We start from the raw sequence: 20,520 nt of genomic DNA, 5'->3' as shown, positions 1-20,520 counted from the left end.
CCAGGTTGAGATCAGTGAAACCTGTACCAGCCAGAGATCAAATCTGGGATCTTACTATTGCAAACTGCTCTATCCTGGATGGCGTCAAGCTTCTTTAGTGTTGCTTTGGCTACATCCAGACAAGTGGTCAATATTCCAACACACTCCTGACTTGAGCTTGTAGGTGGCAGACAGGCTGGGGTGGGGGGGGGCGGTGGGGGGTACGTCAGGTAAACCACTCATCAGAAAATCCAACCTGTCACTAACAGAATAGTAACAGGCAACAAAATAGGAGGCAATACAGGGAAACCAAGTCAGCAAAAATGAGACAAGAGACAGAAACAGGCTGCAAGAACAGAAGCAGACTCATACTACTGACTGAGAAAATCACAGGACAGGCGCACAAATTTGCAGGAATTCCCACTGATTAGCCTTGCTTATAATAAAGGCATCATCGTGTATATTTGTATTCCCTTTATGCGGGTACCGTAAACTCTGAACGATGGTGGCATACTGCCAACCACTGAGTATCCATGTTCACCATGAAGGTTATCAGCTAGTTTGCACAACTATTTTTAATACTTTCGTGGTCATAACCAGGACAGAGGATGTGGTTAGTGAAAGTCTACAAGGACAGAATTAAATTCTATCTACGCACAGAACATATAGCAGTGTTGAGCTGTGTATAGGCTGTGCTTACCATCAGGGTCCTCAGCTGGCTGGATGCTCATGTAAGGCTCTCCTTTCTCCATCCGTGACTGCCGTTGGCGACTCTCTTCCTCAAGTGCTGCCTCAGCCCGGCTTTTTGCATTAATGTAAGCGAGATAGGCAGGAGAGTTGTGATATGCTTTCATGGCTTCATTGTACTCAACCTGAAAATAGAAATAAATCCCATAGAGTGGGAACAATCAAATGCAGCAACCCATTCCTCCCAAAGAATGTTTTTGTTTTTCTTCTCTAAGGGGATGTACCAATCTCTCAGTAGAGAAGAGGTAGCAACTTGTGAGCTGATCTCGTCTAATCTAAGCCCATCTCTGGGAGGTACATACAGTGGCTTTTAGTGACTCTCCCAACTGTCCCCCTCTTCCTAGAAGGTTCCTGGATAGCCTTCATATGTAGGGAATCACAAGAATGAAAACTCACATCCTAGCACCTTGTGCTGCAAGACGTCATTCAATGCCCCAGCTTCATTTTCATCAATGAAAACTTTCAGCACCAGTTACACAGAATCAAGACATTTCCCAAAATATTCGTACTACCCAAGTGCCGATAAATACCACTGAAAACAAATTACTTGATTGCACATGAAGACGTGCATTGGGGTGACATCTGGAGCTGTAACAGAGCACACCTCTACCATTCAGATCAATAAAAGCTTGAAAGGGTTTGCAAAGTGCTTTCTATCTAATTCTCGGTATCACCGTTTATAAAATGTCAAGCAGTGGAAAAATTTAAAGCTTCAAGTTTTGTTAGCCTAGATTAAACCAGTTCAATTAGAACAAGCAAAATGATTTCCCTTTTGCTTCAATCCAGCCCCTTGGCTTCAAACAGGCAAAATGGCCTGGTACTAGAGTGAAAAATAAAACATATACAAAGGAAAAATACAAAGTTGAGAGATTAGCATAAACCACAGATATGAAACTCATCCCTTACTATATGCTACCCTACAAAATCTTCTGGGTCAAGGGCAAGAGTGGATCTTTCAATTCTGAAGAAAGATTAAATTAATTTTCTTTAAGAGTGTTCATTCGAAGAGAAACAATATCTTAATGTTTTCATGCAGTTTACTCACCAAATTAATTAATTACATTATAAAGTTTCTTTCCCCTCTGTCCAAGAGCTTGACACAAATCTGAATCTCTGTTGTAAAAGTAGATAGCACTCTGTGCTCACAGATATTAAACTCTTGATCAACGAGGAACGATATTTTCTACAGAAATCTGGCTGTGGGGTGGTGAGGCCATGGGGAGAAAACACAAAGTCCCAAGCATGCCTTTATAATAAAACATACTGCACTTTTACAAAGCTTTGACACAGAGATTGCCTGGAATAGTCGCTTAAAAAAAACAAGCTCATAGATCCTTCACTGAGAGCGAGAGTTCAAATTCAGGCCAGATTGATGGGCTGAAAGACTTAATTCTGTTCCCAGAAGGCCTGGATCCACAGAACAAAGCTGCCCTGGACTGAACGAAAGCTGGCAATATCACTCCAAAGGATGGCTGAGAAACTGAAATTCCAAATGACACAGTACAAGCTGCGGGAAGGGGGAAACAGGTGAATTTGTTTGGAGCAGATTTACTCTGTATCCAACCAGTGTTGTATCTGACTTGAGGGTGTTTGATGGGACAGTGTAGAGGGAGCTTTCTCTGTACCTAACTCGTGATGTATCTGAGCAGTAGTGCTGAGGTGAATATATGTTCCATTTCCCAATGCTGACATCCCTCTCGTCAACAAGGACAAAAGAAAACAGAAAAGGAGAACAAACTTATGTTTGACACTAACAAATCAGATGACTTTATGTTCACTGAAACTCATTTACTGAAAGAAATCCTGTTCCTGCTGATTTACCTTCTCTGCTTCATAGTCATTCAGATACTCCTGCTTTTCCTCATCTGTGAGATCCCGCCACATTCCACCGATGATTTTCCCTATTTCCCACAGCTTCAGATCAGGATTGGAGGCCTTAACCTGGTCCCATACCTAAAACGTAATAAGGAGACTTATTTACAGAGCTAATACAGTAATAGAATTATCACACTGTCAACCAGACAGTTTATGGGTATAGTACGATCAACACCCGAATGTACTTACTACAGTTAGGCATTAAGAAGGGAGTCCTGTGATTAGTACTCCTAGAAATTTTTTTTGAAAGTATATATTTATTTAAATTTAATTAAGCTGCAGCTCTTGGTGACATCATCGGTGGAAGCTGGCTGGGAGAAGTTAGTACATCTGAGAATGCAAAGGAGTTGAAGTCTCACACGGATGTAAATGGGATGACAAATGATTGCTGAGTGGCAACAGGTTAAATGCCAGGAGAATATATTCAGCCGATCACACTGTCGGACTCAGTCATTTATCCAAGTTAATAACTTGCAAAAAGTGTTTAAATAAGAATAGAAAGAGGAAAAAGAAACACCTGTTAAAGCAGATCACAACCTTTAAAGATGTCTTTTTTTTTTAAAGTTGCACCTATGGGAAGACTCACTTTTAAACTAGGCAGTAGTGAGTTACAGACCAGAATCTAATGAAGTCCAGATGTTTTATCAAAAGATTTCCCTTTAGTAATACATTACAGCCTCCACCTAATGGAAGATGTCAGATGTTTATACAGAAAATAACGAATACCAAACTGGAGGTACAGACTGTAAAGTAATCCCACTCCTTGCTTGAAATTCTAGGCAGTGAAAGGCTAATAATACAATAGGGAGCATCCATCTTCAGTTAGCTTGTGTAACGGGACTGGTCTCAGCCAGGTGAGCAAATGCTGCAGCATATGCTATGATACATTCCTGGAGATACTGTACCTTTCTGCTGTAGCGCATGTAGGGCATCAAGGGCTTGTCTGGAGGCTTTGGGGGCTTTGGAATAGTGATGCCTGAGGAGGTCTGCAGGAAAGAGAAACATGTCATGTTATCTTCCATTTCAAGGAGGCAATGAAAACACTTTTTAAACATCAAATTGTCAACAGTTAGCATGAAATAAAATGTAAAGACTGACTAGAACAGGATGCTATCGGTATCCAGGTGGGACTGCCCCGAGTTTGATTCGAAATATATGGCTTAATGGATAAACTTTGAACACTACAAACAAGATACATCAAGGATTGAAAACTGAAGTTCTTTCAGGCAAGGTTGTAAATGACCAATAAGTACCTCCTACCACTGGCTGGAGCTTTAACAAACCAATTTTCTCTTTGCGATGATAGGACAGACAGAAAAGATGTGTACTCCTTCTGTCACTTGTGATAAAGTCACATGCAAACAAGGTATTTGTCAAACACTTCAACATTAAGATAATTGGAAATAAAGGTTTGTGAAGTGACTAGAGTCAAACTCAGGAAACTTCAAATCGAACTTGCCATCTCACATGGCCTCGCTACTCCCATCCTGTCAATCACAGATAATGCCATCTCTGATAACTTCCTTGTATCACTCTTCACTCACACCCCACTCCCCCCTTCCACCTGTGTCTGTCCCAGGGGGAAAAAAATCTCTTTATCCCCACTCACTCACCCACCCACCACCACCACCACCACCCCCCCCCCCCCCTCCATCTCTGATGCCCTTGTCTCCAATAAAACCTTTTCTCTCTCTTACCCTGGTCACTCCCCCGATACAGCCCTCATCTGCACTGCCTTAAGTCCGAGACACACATATTTGACCATTTATGGCAGATAACTGGTTTAGTCATTCACCACTGGATTTAGTTGGACCCTGTAATGCACCCCTCAGGTAAAGGTCTGCTACCTGACCCGAACCCGACGGAACCCGACGACGTGTCGGGTTCGGGTCAGGTCAGGCCCATCTTCCGGGTCCGGCTTTCGGGCTCGGGTCGGGCCGGACACACACGGTAAGTGCTCTGCTGCTAAGTATTAAAATTAAAAAACTTACCTGAGCTGGGAGTCTGGGACGAAACTGAGTCTGCACAGTGAGCGAGTGACATCACATCATCACGCATGCGCTGCAGCTTCGGTGTCAGGAAGGTAAGTAAGCCTGTGACCAGTGGTGTACCACAGGGATCGGCATTGGAACCCTTGCTGTTTGTAGTGTACATTAATGATTTAGACGTGAATATAGGAGGTATGATCAGTAAGTTCACAGATGACATGAAAATTGGTGGTGTCGTAAATAGTGAGGAGGAAAGCCTGAGATTACAGGACGATATAGATGGGCTGGTAAGATGGGCAGAGCAGTGGCAAATGGAAATTAATCCTGAAAAGTGTGAGGTGATGCATTTTGGGAGGTCTAACAAGACAAGGGAATATACAATGGATGGTAGGACCTGAGGAAGCACAGAGGGACCTTGGTGTACTTGTCCATAGATCACTGAAGGCAGCAGCACAGGTAGATAAGGTGGTTAGGAAGGCATATGGGATACTTGCCTTTATTAACCGGGGCATAGAATATAAGAACAGGGAGGTTATGATGGAGCTGTATTAAATGTTAGTTAGGCCACAGCTGGAGTACTGTGTACAGTTCTAGGCAACACACTATAGGAAGGATGTGATTGCACTGGAGTGAGTGCAGAGGAGATTCACCAGGATGTTGCCTGGGCTGGAGCATCTCAGCTATGAAGAGAGACTGGGTAGGCTAGGCTTGTTTTCCTTAGGGCAGAGAAGGCTGAGGGGGATCATGATTGAGGTATACAAAATTATAAGGGGCATAGATAGGTTAGATAATAAACTTTTTCCCTTAGGTGGAGGGGTCAATAACCAGGGGGCATAGATTTAAGGTAAGGGGCAGGAGGTTCAGAGGGAATTTGAGGAAAAATGTTCTTACCCAGAGGGTGGTTGGAATCTGGAACGCACTGCCTGAAGAGATGGTTGAGGCAGGAACCCTCACAACATTTAAGAAGTATTTAGATGAGCACTTGAAACGCCATAGCAGACAAGGCTACGGGCCAAGTGCTGGAAAATGGGATTAGAATAGTTAGGTGTTTGATGGCCGGCACAGCTGTTATAACTCTATAGGGATGGTCAGGTCGGGTCGGGTCGGGTCAGGTCGGGCTCGGGGCGAAATCAGAGGGACTCAGGCCGGGTTGGGCTCGGGTCCGCTGTGGGTGGTTCAGTCGGGTTCGGGTCGGGTTCTGTTTCCCGACCTGAGCAGGCATTTACTATCAGGTCCTGCTCCCAAAACTCTGCCAAATCTGCTCGCTTTTCCAGGATCATTTTGGAATGCAATGATAAACCCCAGCTTCTCTTCTCCACTACAAACCATCTTCTAAAACCCCTCTCCCCCATCTCCTCCACCCTCACCTCCAACAACAATTGCGAGGAACCCCTGGGCCTCTTTGTTACTAAGAGTGAGGTCATCTGCTCAACTGTCTCTAAGCTTCTCTCCCTTCCACCTATCTATATCTCTCTCTCTCTCTCCTCCTTTAAGGTACTCCTTAAAATTCAACTCTTTCACCATGCTCCTGTCCTAATCGCTCCTTATACAGCTTCGTGCTAAATTTTGGTCGGTAACTTTCCTGTGAAGTGCCTTGGGATGGTTTACTATGTTAAAGATGTATTTAATTGCATGTTGCTGTCATCATCATATACTTACAGCCTTTAGTTTTGAACTTGCCACAAGTGGAGACATTTTCTCTACATCTACCCTCTCAAACTCTTTCATCATCTTGAAGACTTCTATCAGGTCACCCCTCAGCCTTTTCTGTTCTAGAGAAAAGAGCCCCAGGCTATTCAGCCTTTTCCTGATAAGAATATCCTCTCTTTTCTGGAATTACTCTTGTGGAGCCTTTTTGCACCTTTACCAATGCTTTTATATCCTTTTTATGTGTACAGTATACCAAGTGTGGTCTAACCAAGGTTTGATACAAGTTTAACATAGCATCGCTGCATTTCAATTCTAACCATCTAGAAGTGAGGGCCTGGTTTGCATTTTTTTTTTAGAAACGGCATTAACCTGCATTGCTACTTCAAATGATTTGTGTATCTGTATTCCTAGATCTCTTTGCTCCTCTACCTCATTTATACCTACTATCCAAACAGTATGCGACTTCCTTATTCTTCCTAATAAAATGTACCACCTCATACTTGTCTATATTGAAATTAATTTGCCACTTACATGAATATTCTGCAAGTTTGTTGCATTCTTCCTTTGTATGAAATACAATTATCGATATGGTGCCATCCACAAATTTTGAAATTGCATGTTCAATTCCTTGACTCTAAATCGTTAATGTAAGTTGTGAACATCAGCCCAGCAGCGATCCCTGTAGAACATCCCTTCCCACATTTTGCCCGGCAACCTAATGCTTTTCAAAAGGTGCTTCTCACTGCTAAATACTTTGAATTTATATTACTTAAACGAGCAATAAATCCCCTTCACCCTCCTATTTATTTCTAATAGAGGTGAAACCCACTGACTTCTATGTAAGAGGATGGATGCTTGGAATGTCTTTTTTTGGGACTCACTCTCTGACCTTTAGCCTGTCAAGGCTGCTCTTTTGCTCTTGCTATTACGATCCTATAGATTTAGAAGTTTGATAGTTACCTTCTCCCTGCCAATTATACTGGAAGCACGTGGAGTTCCGTTGTGGAATGGTGCCGTAGGGCCACAAGAATCCTATTCATAAACACAAGTCATGTATTTTGTTACACACGATGGAAATGGTCAGTAAAACACATTGATAAAAAGGCATTTGCTAACAATACCCAATAAATCTAGTTACATCACTTCATAATTCAACTTTGTTCCCACCCAACCACTTGGCTTGATCAGCTTGATTCCAAATTATTTAAAAATGTATAGGTGGCAAGAGTTGCCACCAGATGGTGCTCTTAGGTGGTTTAGAATAACACAATAGAGTTGTCAAAGCTCGAATATGATTTTCTTTTTCTCAGTACATCCGCACCAAATCTATAGAACAACAGAGCCTGATTAGTTAGTAACTGGAATTTTCAAGCCCCAAGTCACTCTGTGAACCATTTGGTGTATTTAAAGAGCAAGTTCCTCAAACATCAACGAGATTTACCTTTCACTACAGCACACGTTTATTACAACAATGGGTTTTGAGGTTGAGAAATAATGTAGCCTCGAACACGATGTGTTAATTTGGAAATGTATAGTAGCAGAATTTATACAGGCACTTCCTTCTTCCATTGAAAGAAATGGACGACAATTATAAGTTCAATATCTCACCCAGAGTAAAGATGGCCATTTCTCAGTTCTCTCCAGCACTCCCAAAATTTCAGTGAAGAATTTGTGGATTATGCAGATTTCTTATAAACCAAATTCAATCACCATGGCTGGAAAAATGAAGCCGAAGGTGGTCTGAAAGATAATCACTTTAAAACCTATTTGTCCAGTTGAATTAAAAGTTGCGGCATAATTTAAGGGACATTTGTAAGCCAACCCCATTTAAGAAACACATTTATTTTTGGAAATTGCAAATTTCTGCTTGTTGGGATATTACTGCTAGACTACCATTTAAAATCCTGGATTTTACTCTGTCAGATTGTCATCTGTGTTGACAGGTACCACTACAACCACATTGGGGTTTTCAAAGAACTTGTTTTGGCAGGGGAAAATCATAGTGAATTAAATGGTGCTCCAGCTATTAATTTTTCATGTACCACAGTTTTCATTATGATAATGTATGTACATTTTAGCCTTGCATTGCTCAACCCTCAAGAGAAGAGCTAATAACAGAGCATGTTTTATATTAAATATTAAAGAAAGTATCCATTTATCTGGCTAATGGGAACCTAAGAGAGAGAGGACACCGAGCCAGCCATTGGTTATTAATGCAGGCAAAATATGTATATATATATATATATATATATATATATATACACACATACACACAATATAAAATGTAAATTAGGAATCAAGAGAAAGCAGAGGGTATTCACTGAGTGAGGAATATGGCACTCACTATAATTGTCATGCGAGCAATGATAGAGGGCATGCTACGACAGACAGGAACATCCAATGTAAACTTGGTATAAAATAGGTAAGAGTGATGAGAATGTGGAACTTGCTACTACAGAGAGTGGATGAAATGAATAGTATAGATACATTTAAGGGAAGCAAGGCAAGCATATGAGGGAGAAGGGAATAGTTACGATGATAGATTTGGATGAGGAAAGATGCGAGGTTCAAGTGCAGCATAGACACCGATATGGCCTGTTTCTGTGCCATATATCCTATGCAGTTAGCTGCTTTAATCTCTCTGTCACATCAATTGATTTAACTGTCAGCAACCTTCTGACTCCGAGGTGAATGCCACCACTGAGTCCAAGCTGACACCTCAGGAGTGCAAGACAACTACTAGAAGGGAGGGTACAAAAAAAAAGATGGCCCCCACTAACATACTGCAGCTTTCTTCTGGCCTATGCTCAACCTTCTCTGGGATCAACTTCCCAGCGGCCCCCTGCCCTGTCCTGACCTACTAGCCAGTTCAGAGTGGGAGTGAGCCCATTTCTTACCCGCCCAACCATCGAGCTGCAGTGGGGTTCACAGCTCACTGATGACAGACCCTCCACCAACTTTACACCTGTCAGGCAAAAATCTAAAACCAGCCCATGGGTTTGAAGATTTTGGGGAGAAACATATGCACTACTGACCTAAAGGCATGAGATCAAGAACAGTGATTCTACCATTGCAATGTGAGTAGATGTTAACCATTCTATAGTTTAACTCAATATTGGCCAGATAAAAAATAGAAAGGGTTGGATGTTGAGTGAAGGACATCACTGAAAAATAAGATATGAAGAAACAGAATGGAAAATAGAACATAGTCCCGAAGGGTCATAGTCTCAGGATACGGGGTAAACCTTTCAGAGATGAGGAGAAATTTCTTCACCCAGAGAGTGGTGAGCCTCTGGAATTCACTACCACAGAAAGCTGTTGAGGCCAAAACATTGTATGTTTTCAAGGAGGAGTTAGATATAGCTCTTGGGTCTAAAGGGATCAAAGGATATGGGGCAAAAGCGGGAACAGGTTACTGAGTTGGATGATCAGCCATGATCATAATGAATGACAGAGCAGGCACGAAGGGCCGAATGGCCTACTCCTGCTCCTATTTTCTATGTTTCTATGTAAGTTGAAGGACTAAGAGTATGAATCAGAGAATGAACCATTAACTACAGCAGAGAGTGTTTTTTTTATTCTTTCATGGGATGTGGGATGTGAGCATGCTGCCCATCCATAACTGCCCTTGACAACTGAGTGGCTTGTTAGGCTTGTTACATTTCAGAGGGCAGTTAAGAATCAACCACATTGCTGTGGGTCTGGAGTCACATGTAGGCCAGACCAGGTAAGGAGGCCGATTCCCTTCCATAAAGGAAATTAGTGAATCAGATGAGTGTTTAACCTTTGTATCTTGGTGCATCATACAGATGTGACTAGAATGTGGAACTCACGATCACAGGGAGTGGTTGAGGCAAATAGTACAAATGCATTCAAGGGGAAGCTAGAATAACACTTGAGGGAGAAAAGAATAGGATATATTGGTAGCGTGAGATGAAGTGGGGAGGGAGGAGGCTCATGTGTAGCGTAAAGCCAGCATGGACCTGTTGGACCAAATGGCCTGTTTCTGAGCTGTAAACACTTGGTGTATTATTGAGCCTCGGGGGAATAATATAAAGTTGAAGTCCAACTTTAAGCTTACTGATACCAACAGATCTTGATGGTTTGATTCTCATTTTATTCACTGAGACAACATCACTAAAAACAACCCTTTCCAAATCTCTTGGGACAAAGAAATTTTAAAAAGACAAACCAGTCACTAAGAAATGCATGCGCAAATTAGAAGAGTTGTATGTGCTTCAAGCACTGCTTTGCCAGGGATCAGGCCCCTCGAGCTCAACAAAATGATTTAAGAGGGAACAAACTGACACAAACAGGCAAGACAAAATGATAAAAATCTACAAACAGGACTGTCCCAGTAGACCCATCGTTTCAGCCTGTTCCTGCCCCAAAGAACTTATTGCCTCCTATCTTGAATCTTTTTTTTCTCCCCTTGTCCAGTCTCTTCCCACCTACACCCATGACTCTTCTGATACCCTACGTCTTTTCGACAGTTTCTTGTCCCTAACCATCTCCTCTTCACCATGGACGTCCAATCTCTCTACACCTCCATCACCATCAGGACGGTTTGAGAGCTCTCCGCTTCTTCCTTGAACAGAGGCCCAACCAGTTCCCATCCACCACCAACTTCCTCCGCCTGGCTGAACTTGTTCTCACATTGAACTACTTCTCCTTCAATTCCACTCACTTCCTCCAAATAAAAGGGGTTGCTATGGGTACCCACATGGGTCCTAGTTATGCCTGTCATTTTGTGGGATATGTCGAACATTCCTTGTTCCAGTCCTACTCAGACCCCCTTCCCCAATTCTTTTTCCCGGTACATTGATGATTGTATCGGTGCCCTTTCCTGCTCTCGACCCAAACTGGAAAACTTCATCAACTTTGCTTCCAATTTCCACCTTTCTCTCACCTTCACATGATCCATCTCCAACACTTCCCTTCCCTTCCTCGACTTCTCTGTCTCCATCGCTGGGGATAGGCTGACAACACGTATTTATTATAAGCCCACCGACTACCACGGCTACCTTGACTACACTTCTTCACGCCCTACCTCCTGTAAGGATTCCATTCCATTCTCCCAGTGTCTCCGCCTCTGACGCATCCGTTTAAATGATGCAACCATCCACAACAGCGCCTCGGATATGTCTTCCTTTTTCCTCAACCGAGGATTCACCAGCACTGTGGTTGACAAGGCCCTCAACCGTGCCCAACCCATTTCCCAAACATCTGCCCTCACCCCTTCAACTCCCTCTCAGAATTGCGGCAGGGTTACCCTTGTCCCCACTTTCCAGCCCACCAGCCTCCACATCCACAGGATCAGCCTCAGCCATTTCCACCGCCTTCAGCGTGATGCCACCACCTAACACATCTTTCTCTCCCCTTCTCTGTCAGCATTCTGAAGGGATCGTTCCGTCCGCGACACTCTGGTCCACTCCTGCATTACCCCGACACCTCTTCCCTTTCCCATGGCACCTTCCCATGCAATCGCAGGAGGTATTAGAATCATAAAGTTATACAGCACAGAAACAGGCCCTTTGGCCCATCGTGTCTGTGCCGGCCATCAAGCACCTAACTATTCTAATCCCATTTTCCAGCACTTGGTCCGTAGCCTTGTCTGCTATGGCGTTTCAAGTGCTCATCTAAATACTTCTCAAATGTTGTGAGGGTTCCTGCCTCAACCACCTCTTCAGGCAGTGCATTCCAGATTCCCACCACCCTCTGGGTAAGTACATTTTTCCTCAAATCCCCTCTAAACCTCCTGCTCCTTACCTCAAATCTATGCCCCCTGGTTATTGACCCCTCCGCTAAGGGAAAAAGTTTCTTCCTATCTAACCTATCAATGCCCCTCATAATTTTGTATACCTCAATCATATCTCCCCTCAGCCTTCTCCGCTCTAAGGAAAACAAGCCTAGCCTACCCAGTCTCTCTTCATAGCTGAGATGCTCCAGCCCAGGCAACATCCTGGTGAATCTCCTCTGCACTCACTCCAGTGCAATCACATCCTTCCTATAGTGTAGTGCCTAGAACTGTACACAGTACTCCAGCTGTGGCCTAACTAACATTTAATACAGCTCCATCATAACCGCCCTGTTCTTATATTCTATGCCCCGGTTAATAAAGGCAAGTATCCCATATGCCTTCCTAACCACCTTATCTACCTGTGCTGCTGCCTTCAGTGATCTATGGACAAGTACACCAAAAGGTCCCTCTGTACTTCCTAAGGTCATACCATCCATTGTATATTCCTTTGCCTTGTTAGTCCTCCCAAAATGCATCACCTCACACTTTTCAGGATTAAATTCCATTTGTCACTGCTCTGCCCATTTTACCAGCCCATCTATATCGCCCTGTAATCTAAGGCTTTATTTCTCACTATTTACGACACCAACAATTTTTGTGTCATCTGCAAACTTACTGATCATACCTCCTATATTCACGTCTAAATCATTAATGTACATTCCAAAAAGCATGGGTCCCAGCACCGATCCCTGTGGTACACCACTGGTCACAGGCTTCCACCCGCAAAAACAACCCTCGACCATCACCCTCTGCCTCCTGCCACTAAGCCAATTATGGATCCAATTTGCCAAATTGCCCTGGATCCCATGGACTCTTACCTTCTTAACCAATCTCCCAAGTGGGATCTCGTCAAAAGCCTTACTGATGTCCATGTTGACTACATTAACTGCCTTACCCTCATCTACACATCGAGTCACCTCCTCGAAAAATTTAATCAAGTTTGTTAGACACGATCGCCCCCCTGACAAAGCCATACTGACTATCCCTGATTAATCCCTCCCTCTCCAAGTGGAGATTAATCCTGTCCCTCAGAATTTTTTCCAATAGTTTCCCTACCACTGATGTTAGACTCACTGGCCTCTAATTCCCTGGTTTATCCCTGCTACCCTTCTTGAATAATGGTATCACACTCGCTATCCTCCAGTCCTCTGGTACCTCTGCTGTGGCCAGAGAGGATTTGAAAGTTTATGTCAGACCCCATTGCAATCTCCTCCCTTGCCTCACATAGCAGCCTGGGATACATCTCATCTGGGTCTGGGGATTTATCCACTTTTAAGCCCACTAAAACAGCTAATACTTCCTCCCTTTCAATGCGAATATGTTCAAGTACGTCACAATCCCCCTCCCTGATCTCTGCACCTACATCATCCTTCTCCATAGTGAACACAGATGAAAAGTAATCATTTAAAACCTCACCTATGTCCTCCAGCTCCACACAGATTGCCACTCTGGTCCCCAATGGGCCCTACTCTTTCCCTGGTTATCCTCTTGCCATTAATATACTTATAAAATGCCTTGGGATTTTCCTTTATCTTGCCCGCCAGTGTTTTTTCATTTCCCCTCTTCACTCTCCTAATTACTTTTTTTTTTTTTAAGTACCCCCCCTCCCCCCTACACTTTCTATACTCCTCTAGGGCCTCCGCTGTTTTCAGTGCTCTGAATCTGCCATAAGCCTCCTTTTTTTTTTCCATATCCAATCCTCTATATCCTTTGACATCCAGGGTTCCCTGGACTTGTTGGTCCTACCCTTCACCTTTACAGAAACATGTTGGCCCTGAACTCTCACTATTTCCTTTTTGAATGACTCCCATTGGTCTGATGTAGACTTTCCTACAAGTCGCTGCTCCCAGTCAACTTTGGCCAGATCCTGCTTTATCATATTGAAACCAGCCTTTCCCCAATTCAGTACCTTTATTTCCAGGAGGTGTAATACCTGCCCTTTTACATCCTCTCTCCTCACCATCCAAGGCCCCAAACACTCCTTCTAGGTAAAGCAGCAATTTACTGTACTTCTTTCAATTTAGTATACTGTATTCGCTGCTCACAGTGCGGTCTCCTCTACACTGGGGACACCAAACGCAGATTGGGTGACCACTTTGCAGAACACCTCCGCTCGGTCCGTAAGTATGATCCCGAACTTCCGGTTGTTTGCCACTTTAATTCTCCACCTTGTTCCCATGCTCATATTTCTGTCCTCAGCCTGCTGCAGTATTCCAGTAACAACAACCCAAGCTCGAGGAACATCATCTCATTTTCTGATTAGGCACTCTGCAGCCTTCTGGACTCAATATTGAGTTCAATAATTTTAGACCATGAGCCCCATTTTTTAAATTTTTTTTTTTAAATTTTTTTTTAATTTTATTTTTTAACCATGTGTTAGTCTTTAACTTATTTTTCATGTTTTTGCTTTCATACAGAGCTGTTCATTATTCTGCCATTAACACTCTCTCTGGACTCATGCTTTGTCTTTTGCTGCAACTATTTAGCACTTTATTTGCATTCTGTTCCATGACATCTGTTAGTTAACCTCCCCTCTCCTCTGTCCTATCACAGTCCTTCCTTCTTGTTCTACTTCCCCGTCCCCCCACCCACCCTCTTACTTGCTCAAAGACTGTTGCATTTCTAACTTTTGCCCGTTCTGATGAAGGGTCGTAGACCTGAAACGTTAACTGTGTTTCTCTCTACACCAATGCTGCCAGACCTGCTGAGTATTTCCGGCACTTTCTGTTCTCATTTCAGAGTTCCAGCATCTGCAGTATTTTGCTGTTAATAAAAATGATTCTATGGATTACTTATTTGAATTTTTATAAGTGACCTTAGAAACCAGGTTGACACAAAAAAAGGAAAACTTGCCCACCCTGGGGGCTCTTCCACTGAGCCCATACCCAAAATTATACTTTGGCCTTTGCTGAGAGCATAGATATTACTGGAACTAATCCTTGAAAGCATAAAGATAAGTAAAATAGAGAGTCGCAACACAGCAAAGCCAGGGAAAGTTAGTGTGACGTTTTAAGTGCAATGAAATCAATATCTGCAGGCAGACTATAGCAGCTACAACTCCTGATGCCTTAAGCTTTATTAAAACTTAATTTATACCAAGTTAACTAATTTTAGTCTTAATCTGAATCTGTTTGGATTTTTGTTTTACTAAATATGGTAGTTTTTGTACAAGATGATTCTCTTTGCTGGCCTGAATACAAGATAGCACCTGTACATGATCATCAGCTCACGAATTCCATTTCTGTACCTGAATTTACAGATAAAAGAGAGAAGGTCCTCTCCATTCACTATGTTTAGCAAAACTGTAAACTCTGGTATAAAAACTGAGTTTACGATTCTGCTATAAATAGCAGAGCAAATTACCCCCATACTTCTTCTTTTCTTTTGGGCCTCCTTATCTCGAGAGACAATGGATACGCGCCTGGAGGTGGTCAGTGGTTTGTGAAGCAGCGCCTGGAGTGGCTATAAAGGCCAATTCTGGAGTGACAGGCTCTTCCACAGGTGCTGCAGAGAAATTTGTTTGTTGGGGCTGTTGCACAGTTGGCTCTCCCCTTGCGCCTCTGTCTTTTTTCCTGCCAACTACTAAGTCTCTTCGACTCGCCACAATTTAGCCCTGTCTTTATGGCTGCCCGCCAGCTCTGGCGAATGCTGGCAACTGACTCCCACGACTTGTGATCAATGTCACACGATTTCATGTCGCGTTTGCAGACGTCTTTATAACGGAGACATGGACGGCCGGTGGGTCTGATACCAGTGGCGAGCTCGCTGTACAATGTGTCTTTGGGGATCCTGCCATCTTCCATGCGGCTCACATGGCCAAGCCATCTCAAGCGCCGCTGACTCAGTAGTGTGTATAAGCTGGGGGTGTTGGCTGCTTCAAGGACTTCTGTGTTGGAGATATAGTCCTGCCACCTGATGCCAAGTATTCTCCGAAGGCAGCGAAGATGGAATGAATTGAGACGTCGCTCTTGGCTGGCATACGTTGTCCAGGCCTCGCTGCCGTAGAGCAAGGTACTGAGGACACAGGCCTGATACACTCGGACTTTTGTGTTCCGTGTCAGTGCGCCATTTTCCCACACTCTCTTGGCCAGTCTGGACATAGCAGTGGAAGCCTTACCCATGCGCTTGTTGATTTCTGCATCTAGAGACAGGTTACTGGTGATAGTTGAGCCTAGGTAGGTGAACTCTTGAACCACTTCCAGAGCGTGGTCGCCAATATTGATGGATGGAGCATTTCTGACATCCTGCCCCATGATGTTCGTTTTCTTGAGGCTGATGGTTAGGCCAAATTCATTGCAGGCAGACGCAAACCTGTCGATGAGACTCTGCAGGCATTCTTCAGTGTGAGATGTTAAAGCAGCATCGTCAGCAAAGAGGAGTTCTCTGATGAGGACTTTCCGTACTTTGGACTTCGCTCTTAGATGGGCAAGGTTGAACAACCTGCCCCCTGATCTTGTGTGGAGGAAAATTCCTTCTTCAGAGGATTTGAACGCATGTGAAAGCAGCAGGGAGAAGAAAATCCCAAAAAGTGTGGGTGCGAGAACACAGCCCTGTTTCACACCACTCAGGATAGGAAAGGGCTCTGATGAGGAGCCACCATGTTGAATTGTGCCTTTCATATTGTCATGGAATGAGGTGATGATACTTAGTAGCTTTGGTGGACATCCGATCTTTTCTAGTAGTCTGAAGAGACCACGTCTGCTGACGAGGTCAAAGGCTTTGGTGAGATCAATGAAAGCAATGTAGAGGGGCATCTGTTGTTCACGGCATTTCTCCTGTATCTGACGAAGGGAGAACAGCATGTCAATAGTCGATCTCTCTGCACGAAAGCCACACTGTGCCTCAGGGTAGACGCGCTCGGCCAGCTTCTGGAGCCTGTTCACAGCGACTCGAGCAAAGACTTTCCCCACTATGCTGAGCAGGGAGATTCCACGGTAGTTGTTGCAGTCACCGCGGTCACCTTTGTTTTTATAGAGGGTGATGATGTTGGCATCGCGCATGTCCTGGGGTACTGCTCCCTCGTCCCAGCACAGGCATAGCAGTTCATGTAGTGCTGAGAGTATAGCAGGCTTGGCACTCTTGATTATTTCAGGGGTAATGCTGTCCTTCCCAGGGGCTTTTCCGCTGGCTAGAGAATCAATGGCATCACTGAGTTCCGATTTGGTTGGCTGTATGTCCAGCTCATCCATGACTGGTAGAGTCCCATACTACTAACACCTTAAAACCAACATTGCTGCAGATGCTCTAAAGTTGCCCATTTGGTTCAATTGGTCTGTCATTGTTCGACTTTATGAAGCATCAATCCACGAGAAACATTCCATTTTATTACATGGAACCCCAAAGCTAGTCTCCACAAATGACCTACTTTTCATTGTCTGGCTTTTATAAAACTTTACAATTAAACAGAATATTAGATAATGCCAAATGTGTTGTAGTCGAATCTGAAGGGGGCTAGATGACATCAGACTACAATGGGAAACATTTCAAGTGCAACCCAAGACCCTCTAATTGAATAGATGTAATAGTTATCATTTATAAATGCACATAGAGAACATTCTCCTCAGTTGCCTAAACTCAGCCAGGTGGAACAGATGTAATAATTAGCCTAATGCCCCTAGTTTAATGAGGAAAAATAAATCATCCAGTGACTTCTGTTGAAAAGGTGCATTTGTGTGGATGCTAGGTGAAGATAGGATAGTGTCAGGTGCAATGCCCTCCACAGTCCAGTACTCTGCTTATGAATGAAGAGCAGCCCTCTGTGTGCAATTTAGTGAACAGCTGCACTCAGCGCTGTATCATAGCACAAGTTGCCAGCTCCAGAATGGAAAAGCAGAAAATAACAGGGGAAGAAAGATAAATATTCTTAATGTTACAGTAGAGCCCATTTGCCTGATAGAGGCTTTCTTGTGCTGTTTAAAGATCAAATTACAACCCAGCAAAGGACCCACAGACACAACCAGGATCAATAATATGGACTATTACATTCTTTACCATCCTGCATATGCCTACATTTGTATGCTTTCGGAAGTTCTAACCTAGCTAAGGTCCACAAAATTGAATAACTTAAGGAAATCAGAAGGACACCACTCTCAACTCCAACACAATTCCTTAAATGAACTTCAGCAACAACTTAATATAAAAATTAAACTTTCTACTTTCTCCCCAGTCCCAGGGATTACCTGCATAAGTTCAGTAATTATTAACAAGATGCCGCTGGTACCTAAGGTCGAACAGTTACAGAACAAGTTGCTGTTTTCAGCAGTTTTTTTTTTACACTGGTTCCTCAACAACTCCAATCTATTCTTGATTAGTTTCTAGTTTCCTAATTGGCTGAAACTATTCAAAATGCTTTATAAAGTTTACACAAGTTAGCTTCTAAAACTTAGTAATGTTCGTTTGTTGTTTTGTACAAAGTCTCCTTAATTTAATGGATCAGGTATAATGTGAGTTTTGCTTTGAGCAGTCAAAGAAGCAGTCTCAAAAAGAACATGTCTGCTGAACTGAAACAACAAACAAGCACATTGCTTAACATTTTAACCTCAATCCCAGCCACAGATGATTAAATCAGGATGAGAACTAGCAAAGCTACTTATGAGAGGGGACTACTATCTGTCAGATGTGTCACACATTTAGGAGATAAGCATAAAACATACTAAGAGACCATGAGACAGGATTCAAACAAATTTCTCTGTACAAGGTTGAACAACATCCTACAAAAGCTGAAATGAGAACAGAAAATGCTGGAAATACTCAGCATGTCTGGCAGCATCTGTAGAGAGAGAAACAGAGTTAACCTTTTAACATTAACTCTGATAGAGATCATAATTGGGGAGAAAAGGAAAGAATATATAGAAGGGAGGTGTATGGTATGGTAACAGTGTATGTACTATGGAAAACAACCTGCAGATTTTCTGCTGGTCAACAACTCCAAAACTGCTTAGTCTAAAAACTCAGAATTTGAAATGGCAGATTAAGACAGAGATATACTTCAAACCAAATGTGATATGAAACAAAATACTGTATATATAGCATGAACAGAAAAGACTGGGTAAGACAGATGGTGGTATTTGCTGGAGGTGCTGGGCTGCATATTCAATGGAATTTTGTCTTCTAACTTCCGGGTTCTCTTGGTCACCTAATCTATGCTGTGTCCAAAGTAATGCTAGCACGAACGTGAAAAAAAATGGAAAAATCCATCCCCAATACTGACATTTCCTTGTCCTCCCAATGTGATGAATATAGCATGAGGGGAAATAAAAGCAAAATACGGAGATTAACATTGCCAAAGTCTATGCATATTTTAAAGTCTAGTTTATAATATTCTACAATCAAGGTTCCCAAAATATCAGTTCTGCAGAAGTTATGTGGTTGAAACAAGCAGGTTTTAAAAGTCACAAGGGTAATTCGGTGCATACAGGCTAAGGTAGGTGATTGTTTTAATGGAATTGCCAAACAGATTTTACTGCATATTTCCAATATTTATTTTGAAACACCGAACCCTTTCATGCTCCATCTTGAAGTCCAAAATAACATCAGGAAATGCATAGCAGGTCTATTAACATGTGAAAACAGCAAATCCAGGTTAACTTTTCAGCTACAGACCACTTAGCAGAACACAGTTCCTATAAGGGACCCCAGGTGTAACAAGTAATCTTTCTTCAGTCTTTCCAGATGCTGATTGACCTGCTTGGTATTTCCAGCACTTTCAATTTATATTTCAGATTTGCAACATTCAGACTTTTTCCTTCTTAAAGCTTTGGCATTCGTCAACCCTATAGTAATTATTAAACCTGCCAAAGTGAACCTCCTGAAGCAGGGTTCCCAAATAAGCAATGCGTTGTGAAAACTGGGTCCAATGCCAACCATCTGCTTTCTGTACTCTAAATCACCAGTTCTGCAGACTCAGCACATACGCAATCCTGGCCTAGCCTTTACTTTTTGTTGCAGTGCAATAGTTAATACTCCTACCGTGACCCGGCTGTTGGTGCCTGGGTTCCCTCCCAGCCTGTAGTTGTTGTAGGCCAGATGACTGTATGGATTGTATCCCACAAACCCTGGGGTGCTGGGCATTTGCTGATGGAAACAAATGAGACAAAACACGAATGAGAATGAGTTTAAACAAGAAACACAGAAATGAAATGGTCAGCATACAAAAAAAGTGGCAAAAATTCAAACAAGTTATGGTTGCGCATGGAAAAGCACAGTTCTACTGACTACACTATGCTGCTAAAACTAGTGTAATCCCCACTCTATTCTGAACACACAGGCTGCCCACAAGACATGTCCATCGCCTCTCTGGCAACTCTGATCAGCGCAACAGAAGGTTTTTCAAAAAGCAATGTGACCTTTGGACCCCTGTTAATAATATCCCCTTTTCCATTTGTTGGTAAGCCACCTTGTTTCCACACAGTGCTATGCACAACAATCTAACCTAATGGTGGAGAAGAGCCCCAATAGTAAATGTCAGCCAAGGAATGGCAC

At 43.0% G+C, this 20,520-nt stretch overlaps 1 protein-coding gene across 5 annotated transcripts in view; it reads right to left on the bottom strand.

Annotated features, from left to right (window-relative positions):
- Positions 1–20,520, bottom strand: part of smarce1 (SWI/SNF related, matrix associated, actin dependent regulator of chromatin, subfamily e, member 1) — a 490,930-nt gene that overhangs the window by 33,658 nt on the left and 436,752 nt on the right. For 4 of the 5 annotated variants that reach the window (XM_068013668.1, XM_068013667.1, XM_068013669.1 and 1 more), the window contains 5 exons: positions 20,008–20,112; positions 7,200–7,271; positions 3,507–3,587; positions 2,548–2,679; positions 680–851 (listed from right to left, as the gene is read on the bottom strand). In XM_068013668.1, coding sequence (XP_067869769.1) covers positions 680–851; positions 2,548–2,679; positions 3,507–3,587; positions 7,200–7,271; positions 20,008–20,112 — 562 coding nt within the window. The remainder of the gene's footprint in view (positions 1–679; positions 852–2,547; positions 2,680–3,506; positions 3,588–7,199; positions 7,272–20,007; positions 20,113–20,520) is intronic. The other variant, XM_068013672.1, reaches the window with a different exon arrangement.

This window comes from Heterodontus francisci, chromosome 33 (genome assembly GCF_036365525.1).
Source record: "Heterodontus francisci isolate sHetFra1 chromosome 33, sHetFra1.hap1, whole genome shotgun sequence".
NCBI lineage: Eukaryota > Metazoa > Chordata > Chondrichthyes > Heterodontiformes > Heterodontidae > Heterodontus > Heterodontus francisci.
The sequence above is the reverse complement of the archived record's forward strand: the minus strand, read 5'-3'. Positions and strand labels throughout refer to the sequence as shown.